General features: G+C 41.3%; 1 protein-coding gene across 1 annotated transcript in view; it reads right to left on the bottom strand.

The window, feature by feature from the left end:
• TENM4 (teneurin transmembrane protein 4) overlaps positions 1-12747 on the bottom strand; it is a 348330-nt gene that overhangs the window by 75889 nt on the left and 259694 nt on the right. Inside the window, exons 16-17 of the mRNA XM_026063905.1 lie at positions 8083-8202; positions 2095-2356 (exon numbers count right to left, since the gene is read on the bottom strand). Coding sequence (XP_025919690.1) covers positions 2095-2356; positions 8083-8202 — 382 coding nt within the window. The remainder of the gene's footprint in view (positions 1-2094; positions 2357-8082; positions 8203-12747) is intronic.

Here is a 12747-nt window from a genome sequence, read left to right as displayed (position 1 = left end):
TGAAACACAGACGCTTCCATCTGAACATGAGGAAAAACTTTTTCACTGTGAGGGTGACAGAGCACTGGAGCAGGTTGCCCAGAGAGGTGGTGGAGTCTCCTTCTCTGGAGATATTCAAAACGCGCCTGGACGCGATCCTGTGCAATGTGCTCTAGGTGACCCTGCTTGAGCAGGGGGGTTGGACTAGATGATCTCCAGAGGTCCCTTCCAACCTCAGCGATTCTGTGATTCTGTGATTCTGTAACCGATACTGTCAATGGGACCTACACACCTTGGTCAGCTTAATTGATCTGTAAGCTCCACTGACTGTATCAATTAGGTTTCTGTTAGCTTTGATGGGAGCTCAGACATCCAGCACACATCCAGATGACTGCATGTAGAGACTTGATTTAGTTGTCTTAATCTCAGAATGAATCCTACCTAGGGCTCGATTAAATTCCATAACTATCGGTGTCTAGTGCCATTTGGGATGTCCAAGTTATCTGTGACATTCACAAGGGGTTGGCAGATATAATGCAGGGCACCGATGGGGAAATAATTCTGGATTGTCAGTTGGAGACCAAGTAGGATATTGCAGGACATTTCAAATGACACTAGACATCTATAGTAAGGAAACTGCATTGAACCGTTGCTTACAAGTTACACCCCTAGATGCTTTCACAGTCAATAGACACACACTCCTATTGAAGAGGAGTTTTAGAATGTTTTAGCTCTATAGATATAATTAACACAATCTAACAAGGATCCTACCAAATACTCAGTGAGGTTCTGACTACTGTTTCAGCGTATCAGTTATTTGCTTCTTTCCCAGGCAGCACTGAACATTACCTTTCATGGTGTTTGTTGGATTAGGAAAAAGATGTGTGAAAACTGAACCAAGAATTTGCAATTTCATGGATATTACAAAACATGGGGAATATTTAGTGATTAAGCTGGGACAAACCCTGTGACTGTAATTGGAAATTAATCTGAGAAAGGATCACAGGATTTGGTCCAGTGGGAAAGGTAAAGAGACCACTAGCTTCATTTGTTGCTGGGTTCAGTACCTTGTGTATTACAATTAGAAGATATGAAGTGACTTCTCTGCTCATTAACGCCACTGGAACCCCAATGGAGTCAAGCGGGAAGCAGACAATCTGTCGGTACACTTGTTATTATTTCTACCTTGGCAGGCTATTATTAGTTACTAAAAGCAATTCCCAGGATATTCTGAATGCTGGCATCTAAAACCCTGGGAATAACATGTCCAGAAAAGAAAAGCTGGCATTCTGCTACATCCATATATTCAAGACAGCCAGGATTTTTAAGGAAAATGGATAATCCAGTTGCTTGGTCCTTTCAATTTAAAACACAACTTTCCACTCAACAGAACACTTTGAATCCACAGCAGGTTGCTAAACTACTTTATCTGATTCACACTTCCTTTAAAAAAGAAAATGGGGATGAGAAATTAAAAGTAACCCTCCCACTCCGCTCATCTATCACACGTATTATTAAATGCAATAAAATCCAGGTGCTCCACACGCTGGCCGTTTGCCAGGCTGGCTGACTGCACACCTCAGCAGCTTGGCAGACTGAGGGGTAGGTCCTCAAATCCTGAGAAAGTTGACATCCAATACTCCATCGCTGACATCCGTTGCTAATGCCCAGTGGGCGAAATTTGCTCCTGAGGCGGAGAAAGGCATTAGAGCTTACCGGGTTCATAAGCCTCGCACTGGACATTAGGGTCTTGAATGCCAAAGTGCTGCCTGAAGGCCTGTTGCAGGTTACGCTGAGGCCCCAGCTCACCTCCTGCTGCAGATGTGAGGTGGAAGCAAAGCACGGCCGACGCAGGTTTGCAGTGTCAGCCACAAGTGCTTCGCCTCCATCTCTCAGGGACAGGAAAAAACAAACCTTCTGGCTAAGTGTGTGTGTGTGAGTGAGTGCTCCTGGCAAATGGCTGACAAATGGGGTAACCGACTGGGAACGCTTCTTTTCAGCCAGGCAGGGGAATAGGAAGGACGCAGAAGCATAGTTGTGTTCGTGTTGCTCAAAGCAGGCAAAAGCAGCGCAAAACGAAGCAAGATTATATTCCTTGGCTCAGAAGGTTCATACCTGGATTTCAGGAACGATAGGACCTTTCTCTGAACAGGAACTTGCAAAGGATGTCAGTGGAGATGGAGAGACCACGGGGTTGGGCCGGGCAAAGTTACTGAGGTCACAGCTCGGGATCTCGTTCTCTTCGTGCCGCATGACTATGGTTTCCATTACAAAGAAGCGATCCCACGGCAGCCACAGCGTSTGCTCCTGGGTGATGAAGGGAGCCCGCTCAAAGTGCAGGATGATGGAGATCCCACCAATGGTAACGAGATCAAAGCTGTTTTAGCAGAGGGAATATGAAGTTAATACAAACAACAGACCATGTGCTTGTAACAGTTCCCTAGCCAGCACCCCATTAAGCAATTGCAAGCCCTTGTAAGCCACAAAAATGTCATCGCTTGCCTTTTACAAACATAAAACCTAATGCTCAAAGGAGGATGAGTGAGTTGGGTAAGAGCAAGTGGCAAGGGCAGGAGCAGAACCTCTGCTTCCCTGTGTGTAGTTCCCTGTACACTATAAACGTTCCCATCATTTTTTTTAAGAGACAAAGGTTTATCTTTGGTATTGCTTTGCTCATGTTATTTGACCATACATGCCCATTTTCCCTTTTTTTAATGCAGCATTCAACATCCAAACACTGTCACAGATTGGATCAATTCACATGATGAAATAAACTATTTGGAAAATGGTTTCTCTGACACGCCAGCATATAAATTGTCTTGGCACCCACTGCTAACCTGACTAGTACCTAAATGCAACCCAGAGAACATGTGGAGCCCAGTCACGGGCTGAACCTACTGTATTAGGCTGGGGGAAGAAATAAGGAACATAAAGGCAGTGTCTGTACCACAGCACTCAGCACACATTCTTTTTTGATTCTTCATCATTGAGAGACAGGGATAACTCACTGCCTGTGGTCTAATGATAGTATGCAACTTTGTTCCGTGCTATCTCCAGCCAAGTAACTTTGCTGTGTGCATTATTATTAGATAATATTATATTGGGTTAATAGACAGCCCTCCAGAGCTGTCTGAAAGGCTGTTTATCTCAGTAAAGAAAAGATTCCTCCTCTTGACGTAAAGATGTTGGAATAGAGTTTTAGTTTTTTTCTTAGTTTCTTATTTAAAATTCACATCTTGTCAGAGATGTAGATTTTATGAAGTACCACAGAATGTATTTATTATGTATAGAGTCAAAAAAAAAAAAGGAGTAACTGATAAAGCAAGGGATTTTGGCAGTATTTGAAGACCACTGTCTTTTTCTTGTTTGTTTTTCCTCAATATCCATTCAGTTGCAATGCCAGATACATGTTTTGGGCAAAGAAAGTTGATTTCTCATCCCTGCTTCTCACTTTGGATGTTTGGCTCTGATGTATGACAGTCTCACGCAGAATTTTAAGCATGTGAACAGGCTCACTGACTTCAGCAGAGATGCTCATGTGCTTAGAGCTGTGTCCTCAATCACCATTCTGCGTTTATGAACCAGGATCTGAAAGCACTCTGACAGCCTAAAGCCAGATTTGGTGCACTTCATAATTATATGATAAAAAAGAAGCTGAAAAAAAATCAAAATCAATCATTTTTAACTAATCAATCATGAGGATTTTAGATCTGCTGCAAAAATCACAGATGTGCAAGGAAGGGTACGAGTTACTTCTGAAAAAAATCTTTGGTAAGTAATCGTTGCGGAATCTTTCTTTTTTTATGGCCAATAGACTTAGGTGCCATTTAGCAAATATAATTATGAAAAGAGAGTTATTCAGGAAAGAACTCAAATTCCATGGGAGGGTATGGAAAGCATTTTAAAAACCCAAAGACATGTTTATTCTACCACTGAAGTGGGGGCATCAGCTTCCCAGACCTACGTAAGTCGGCTTACAAGAGCCTGACGAATAACTTGCTAGTTCTTGCCAGCTAAGCTGCGCCGCATTTGTGCTTTGATGAGAACATTTTTAACAGTCAATTAGCATTTGGCAAGCCCTTCAGCTAGGAGGGAGAAACTTGCTCTGCATGAATCTGGGCACCAAAAGGGGCAAAGGGAGGAGAGAAACATTGCAAATGACGCTCAACAAGTTTTTAGGCAAGTGGGAAGTTGTTTTTTGGTTGGAAACACCTCCTTTTCACTCCTTCGTGAACGGCTATTGGCTTCAATGGCTTTGGTGAGCTTTGGCCAGGGATGGTAACCTTTGGGGGGATCAGCCTCGCCTCTCCTGCGCCTGTGAAACAGGACACAGAAGGGGAAGCACCACCTCCACGTCAGCCTCAAGCAGCTGTGAAAACACAGAGGTTTGCAGTATTTTTTAGCAGGCACCGCTGCTCGTGAGCTTTTTTCCTAGAGTTTTCCTAGCGTTTTCCTAGAGTTTTCTAGAGTAAAGTGCAGCTTTGAAGCTACCTTGATGGACTGAACAAAAGCTAAAAGCAAAACTAAACAGAAAATCCCAAATGGAAAACACCCTCCTCCCAACTTCCCTTAGTGAAATTAAATTTAACAGGTGCAGAACTGCCTTGGGATTGAAGGAACGAGATAATTTTATTTCTGGTTTTGCTGCCGATCTCTGATGTCTTTTTTATCGCTCTAAAAAAATCKTGCTTTTTGTACAGTCATATCGTTCTGTTTTTCTTAAAAGACCCTGGAAAGACAGGCCAAAGGCTGAAATTTCTCTATTTATCCACAAAGCAGGCTCAAAAAAAGCAGAGAAAGTGTAACCCTTTCTCATCTCTTTGCTCTGAAAGGTCCATGTATTTGGTCTCTCTGAGGGGACTGATGCCAAGGGTGCTGGATGTGATAGTGGGTACACGACAGTGAAAATGTCTGGAGACTTTCTTGTTATTTTATTAACATCACAGTGCCAACCATGGGATGCTGATGAATTACAGCCACTGTCAACTTCCAATTTGATCAAATGTAAAGCTTTATCTTAAAATGTGGTTTATAATCCAGTATGGATACTTTGATCCATCTATTAACTTCGCTTTACAGAGGAATCATGCACACAATAGAGTGGTTTGAAAACTGTCATTTTATCTTCATGCCTTGTTATCGGAAAAAAGCCTGTGTCACAATAATTAGTCTGAAAACATTTGTAAGCCTTGAAGCCATCAAAGAGTCGTGTTAGGAGGAGCTGGGGTGATTTAATGAACAGACTGAAATAATGTGACTTAAATAGGAACAGGCTTTCACTATTAGACGCAGTACCTGACTACTGTAATAAGAGYGAAACCTACTTGCAAAGACCTGGAATACCGTAAACTCACTTACAGGGGCAAAAAATTCAGTTCACTGAATTTTAAATTCTAATTTTAAAACCAAAATTTCAGTTCTGACACTCATTTTGGAACTTGGTCACACCAAAAAAATTTACTGAGCAACTAAATCAGCTTRAGAATCAAACTGGTTAAATTGATGCAATTCCCTCTTTAAACCCGCTTACTTTAAAAAATGCCATTATTGTCCTGCTATTGGTAAACTGATTTGCTAAATCAGTTCAAGGAAACTCAGTGCACATTTTCTAGCATAGATATTCCTATGGTGAATAGGACAAATAACAAAGCCAGTGAATTTTAAGCGTTTATCTCATAGCTCCCGGAACTAGGTAACTGCTTGCATGCATCCTCACAGTTTACTCCAAACCCGAATAACACTGAAGATGGTCCAGATGACCCCACATGACTGTGCACTGCTATGGACTGGGAACACGTGCAGTTTGTTATGGTGTCTCAGGAGAAACTACTTCCTCCTCAAGTGTGGTAACTTCTTAAAATATAATGTCTCAATCCCATGAAAACTGCACTGTGGAAAATACTATGAGAAGAGAGAGTCACCCCCTATTCAGAAAGTTATTGAAAACCATCAAAATACATAACAGCAACTGAAGTAGCAATAATTCTTTAGATGATTTTGAAGTGCTTTACAAATAGTATTTAATAAATGCTATAACAACCAGTKAGGAAGGCAAGTAAATGTTCCCTCCTTTTCACAGGCTAGTTGGCTGGCCTAGGAGGGTAAAGAGATATATCTAATGCTACTTGCTACATCAGCAGCAAGACTAGGATTAGAAATAAGGGATGCCTAACACAGTTTTTCTGCCCTGATAAATTTGATCTGAGAGTTCTTAAAGATTTCAAGGTAATTTTTAGAAGACCTCACCACTGAGGAAGTTCTCTGGATTCTGGTGTTCTTTAAAAAAAGTGCTTTCACTTGTCCATTTCTTACCTCTAGAGTACACAGATGAACTGTTGTGCCCATTCATTTGCAAAAGTATCTGAATGTATGCCTCAGACAATTTTGGAAGGCTGGATATTTTTATGATTCAAGCAACTCAGTACTGCAATTGGACAATTTGTTGAATATCAGTTGTGCACCAGACCCACACAAAGTTTTTGTAGAAACAGAATGCTTTGAGGGGAAGTTGGAGAAAGTGAGATCAGAAGAGCTGACCACCACYCAGTCAGGGGTTTGACTGAACACCAGCAGTTGCTGAGAGAAAACCCAGCCTCAGGATCAGTCCCACTCGATCATAGATTCCCTTGTCAGACACAGCTGATCACTGTTGACTTTATTATTTAGAACTGAGTGTCCATTGGAGGCCACGTCAGTGAACTGCAGCACTGAGGTCCTTGCAAATAATTTAACTTACAGTGGCTGGTGTCAGGCTCTGAGGGACCAGCAGTTCACTGAAGACTGGTGGAGCACATTCATGTTCCAGCTGCTTTTTTTTTTTTTTTTTTTGCCCTGGGTCCCCTGCTCAGGTGGAGGCTGGGGAAGGACAGAGGGAGAAAGGAAGATTCCTCACTTAAACTGCCCTATACACCAGCACTAGTTGGCTTATAGCAGGCAGGAGTTCCCTTTCACCATCAGTGTTCTCAACTAGAAAGAAACARTTACTCAAATATTGCAAAGGTCCAGAGCTGAGAGTGTAGTGAGACCGGGGGCTGAAATCTTTTGTCTTTTGCTCTTTCTTGAGGCATGGAGCAGTTYGAGGTAGGTCTGTCCTGTAGCACTGCATATACTGCACTTGTTCTGCATGAGGGGTGTGTGCATGGAGCTGCACAAACTCTACCTTCGTTAGCATCATTCGTTGCACCACTGCAGTCTCTAAGGTTATGCCCGTTCTAACGCAGTCAGGGTCTGTCTTCTGGCCCCGACAGCAAGTGCTACATATTATTTGCATCCATACASTTAAGCTTTGCCCCACCAAAGCCCTGCCTTCCCTGAAACAGGGTGGTTTTATCTCTATTGTCCACCATCCAGATTTTATTGTCATGTCCTCCAAGAGGTGAAGCATCACTCAGAATGCCTCTTAGTCACCATCAGTATTGCAGTAGGTGCCAAGACCCCATGAGCATGAACAAGGCAGCATTAAGCACATGTTGCTAGCACATGTTCTTCTCTTTCATTATAATTCTACCAGCTTCTCTGGCCAAGACAAACCTTTAATGAAAATGCTGGACTGGAGAGGTGCTAAAATCCATAAATCCTCTCCCAATTGCTTGTGGTTAATAGTCATGAGATAGAGCATGTGCAGCTGGAACTCCTTATGTTTCATTTTTGTTCTTAAAAGAAAGGGAGCCAATTAGCACTGACAGACAAAAGATAAGATGAAAGACTTTCCCAATTTACAATGCTTTTGTTTTGGCTAAGTGTGATTGCTCAGATTTTAAGCATTTGCCTCTAATACAACCATAATCTTAATGACTTCTTCCTAATCATTTCAGTACGAATTAGCAAGAATAGAGCTGTGGGGAGCAGGAGACATCTTTTCTTTACATGCATGTGCAGTSGCTTACACAATTTTTGCCTAAAGATTCTAGGTAATATTGCAAAGTTAATCACAATAAAGAAAACAAAAATAAGAATGAACAACCAACAGCAATAATGATGCACGGCATCTTYGAAATGCTTCAATGACAAATGTATCCCTAGAAGAAGTTCCTCTTTAGTGCTGATGGTAATAGTTGCAGTAATCACTGCTTGAATACTGTAAATCCTATAAAGGTATCCTACCTGCCATCTTGTCTGCTGATTGTGTATCCAAAAAGAGGATTGTTGACGAAGCTGATGTTCACTCCAACTAGAGGTGTCCCATCTGCTGTCATCACCTGGCCTCGAATCACACATGCATGTCTGCATGAAGAAGGAGAGAAAGAATAGGAAACGGTAAGTCTTTTGACAAACAAGGGATGTACCTCCACTTCCATGGCTGGGAATCCCTGTGGACGAGAAAGCCCAGGCTGTCATGTACCGAAATGCATGGGGCTATGCCATGCTTATTGATGGTGGGATGCTGCTCTTGAAGACTTTCACAGGAGCTGTGCAAGAACATTTGACACCAGAATTGTGCTTTACCTTTATTCTGCTCTTGAAAAAAGCAACTGCTGCAGGACATACTTCATTAAGTTCTTGTTAGGGCTCACACTATCACACTGGAATTGGCTGTCACCCACTAAGTTTCACAGTGTCCTCACAATTTGCCCTCATTAATGGCAAACCATATTTTAGAATCAAAGAGAACAGAAACATGCCAAATATCACATGGGCATATTCATGGCACAAAAGCCCTCTGGAGAGCAAAGGCACAATGGGCTTGACGGCTCATTTCTTCCAGATTTCACAAAGACCAGTAAGCTACCACTTGGGAAAAACATGACAGATAATTTGCTAGATTCAAATGGCTTCCCTACAAAATGCTTGAGGAACTGAGCACACCAACAGAACAGGCTTTTATTTTCCTCCTTTTTCTTTCCAGGTTTGGTAGTTTGCACGGCTTTATAGGCTACATCTATTCCAATTACTCTGTGCTCTGTAACATGCTCTTTTATCTAAGGATCTCAAGGATCTTTACAAACATTGATTAATACTGCAAGATAAGTATTTTACAGAGAGAGGAAATAAAACACAGAGTGGTTTTCAGTTGTCCAAGGTCAGTCAGAAAATCTGCAGCAGGGCCAAAGACACATTCACTAGGTTCTTATTCCAAAGTCTGTTTTCAGACCTCTAAGTCATTACTACGATGCTACCTTAGGAGATTCCTACAAAGACAAAGCATCACATGTCTGTGAGAGTGTCTGAGCTCAATTTTTGGCTGACTGTTACTATTTTTCCAAGGGTAACAGTAAATTGTGGTGTCAGTGTGCTAGCGTGACCTGGTGAGTGATTTTTGCAACTGCTGTCCAGGTGGAGAGCAGAGATTGAAAGCCWGTGTTTCTATAGGTGCAGGACCAGATCCTCAGCTAGAATAAATCACCACAGCTGCACTTGTTATCTACCCACTAGATGTGTAAAATGTCACTGTACTGGCTCACTGAGGCAAAGAATCAAACCTGCACTGTTTGGTAAAGTTGATTTTATAAATACAGATAATTAGGGAAAGATCAAGTTATTTTCTTRGAGTCCATCTAAAAATCTGATAATGTGTAATGCAAGGAGATTAGTATAATTTGTATTAAATAAGGGCTGCGCTAGCTGTTTATTCCACAGTACAGAAAACAGACCATTTGTTAGGGAGCCTTAAACAAAACTCCTACTGATATAAATAGAGAACTCCATTGTTACCAAAAATTCTTGAAGCTTTACCAGAATGTGTAGGCAACCTAAAATGTGACTTGATTCATATACTATTTTGGATCAGACCAAGGGAAAATGAGATAATGGAACTGATTTTTCTTTCACCGAGTTTCCTCTAATATATCATCACTGACTTGATAGTAATCATTTAGGAAAAGACTAGGACCCAGCCTGGAACTAATAACATTCTTCATACTTCTATTGCTTCTCCCRTTGAAGGCTCCAGCTCAGCTTCCCATACATAACAATTTTAAAAGTATATTCCAGCAATAAAACACATGCCACTATCTAACTATTTGGCAAAGCATAACTCAAAGGATCACGATGTGATCCTTGGAACAATTCCATTGAAGTCAATAGGTCACCAATCATAGTGCAATTTTGCACAAAGTAATTATGTCTAATCGCATGTCCGAGCTAAAAGTAGCAGCCAGACTATCTCTTCTTAGATTTTTCCATATCCCTCCCATGYTTCCTTTTCTATCCTTTAGAGAAAACTGAGGAAGTGTTTGAAACTGTCACCAGCCCCTCCCAGCTGCATATCAAATGGCTGTTCAGTTTGTGAAGGGTGAGGAATCACTACAGACTGTTGTCTGAGGACTAAAACCTTCTTGTGGCATAGTATAAGGGGCTCAGTATTCTGAATTATTGATGGCATAYCCATACCAATGCTGGAACTATTAATGTTTTAAAATAATTGGGACAGAAGACCATACTGCATTTTTGTAAGACCAGAAAGAATGTTGTTTCTTCTTTCCCAGAGCTAAAAGCAAGCAAAGGAAAATACACAAAATGTTGCAGGTGTCTCTCCTGCTGTCCTAGATAAAACATGCGTCCAAGCAGTTGCAAAGTTTTGAGTAATATTGTAAGCACATTGGCCTAGATCCTCAGCTCAYGTTAATGTTAATGCGGTATGCTGCTTTATATCGGCAAGCATCTGGCCCATTACATATCAYGGACAAGTATGTCTTCAATAACAGATACCAGCACAATATGGACGAAGAACTTCCCCTGGCCTTTGCAGCTATAACAAATGCATTTGAACTCCCAACTTCCCGTAAGTAAGTGACTCTGCTCCCTTGCTAGACGATCCTCACAGCATTGCACTCCAACTCTCTTAGTACATTTATGTGCTCACTAACTTGGACTTAGCTGGCTTCTCTTCTCAGACAAGCAGCTCTTTGGCAAGCCCAGCTGCATCCCCCAGTCCTCCTGAGGACTATAACAATTGCTTTATTTACATGCTTTAAGGAAAGATGTTCCCACAAAGGGGACATCTTTCCAAAATCACAGTGATAAAAAGAAGCTGGAGCAACATGCACAAATCTGAATTCAGTTAAAAGCAGGAGGGATGGAAACAAGAAGAAAACCAGATCCCAGACTTTGCTTGATTAGCTTCTCAAATCTTCTCCTTCCCTRGGTGATAGAATTTGCCCCACTTGGGAAAAACAATTAACAGTGTGCGTTGTAAGCAGCTGGCTTCTCTAGTGTCAACGTGTCCTTTCTGGAGGCAAGATCGACTACCCACAATGCACTGAGCCCCCCAGGAACCTGGTTAATGCTAATTTAGTCAGCCATTTCCTTCAGAAGACCTTGGTCTAAATGCAATTACACTACAAACAAGCAAAGTGGTACTGCTAAGACTCTCAGCTCTGCTAGAAGGTCTCCCAATATATTTACATAAAATTATCTCCCATGTTWATAGAAGAGATTTATTCCATCAGTCTAGTCCTGCTAGTTCAGAATGCTTTCTGCAGTTGAACAAAATTGAATTTCTCTTTGTTGGAGCCTTCTCTTCCCATTGAACTATTAACAAATTTCACCTACCGCCTGTATTTCTTTCTTTTTTTTTTTTCCTTGTCTACTTTTACATGTGGCTTTATGGAACCTTGTTTTACAATGAACAGCATTGTGCTTTTTTTTTTTTTTAATTTGACTTTCCCWAGCTTTTTAAAAATTTGTCTATAAAAGCTTTCCTGAAACACAAAATCAGTGTTGAACTGCTATCTAGAATGCCAGAAGGCATATCAGACAATTTTAGACCATTGCTTTGAAAGTCATTCTTTATTCCCTGGAGAATTAAATTAAGTCTTCCTGGTAAGAACCGGGACACAGTGGCAAAAAAGATAGGGGTGCATTGATGCCATTACTTTCCCATTCCTCAGCTATAAACAAAGTTTGATAGCCTGCTTTGCTTGTCAACACAATCCAAGCAAACAAAAATGGTTTTAGAACAGAAGCCAGAAAAATAARATCCTCAAAAGCCATCTCACAAATTCTTAGGGGAATACACTAAGGAYTTGCCTTTAATACYGACTCTGAACCAATGCCTCATAGTTTAAGTATTGGCCCTTCCAAGACTTATTATTCATGGTTGTTTTCCACTGATACTGTGCTTGGTACTGGAAAACATACAAAAAAGTGCTTTTGCTGAACGGTTTTCACTGGGGGGGGGGGGGAAATTCCATGCATCCTAAGCCCTCTTTTGCTGAAAGAAATGTATATTCTTTCCTTGACTTCAAATAGGTGCCATGGGGGATCTCACCACTAAGAATTTCTGCAGGTCCTGAAAATATTTCCTCCATAACTCATTGTGCTTTCTGCTTCAAAGGGTTCAGATGTGTGGAGATGGTTATCATGACCGCTTCGCCATCCTCAGCCAAGTTATTCATACCAAATAGTTTAATTTGCCACTAAAAATCTCTTTATCCCTCTAATCTTATCCATCATTTCTGTATTTCATTGGTATAGACATGCTAGGAATGGACTATTCTGCTCTGGATGGGACTTCACCAGAGCAGCAAAGAGTGAAAACACAGAAAGTTATTTCTTGCCAATACAACCCTCATTACTGAAATTAGGAAATCCCAGTTCTATTTGTGTGTCACTATCTGTGACTATCTGTGTGACACTGGACATATCAGCTACTCTGTAGGTGTCTCAGCACTCTACCCACAAAATAATGATAGAAGYACACCCCTTCTTTACAGGGACGTCTGGAAGGATAATTACAGTAATCTGCTAATCTCTTGTGTAGAGATTCTTACATTCTCATGGTACTTCATCTGTGACATGCTCAGACACCTTGTTGAAAAGTGCCTATAA

The sequence above is a fragment of the Apteryx rowi genome, unplaced genomic scaffold (genome assembly GCF_003343035.1).
Source record: "Apteryx rowi isolate R43461 unplaced genomic scaffold, aptRow1 scaffold_101, whole genome shotgun sequence".
Classification (NCBI taxonomy): domain Eukaryota; kingdom Metazoa; phylum Chordata; class Aves; order Apterygiformes; family Apterygidae; genus Apteryx; species Apteryx rowi.
This window is presented reverse-complemented; position numbering and strand designations above follow the sequence as displayed.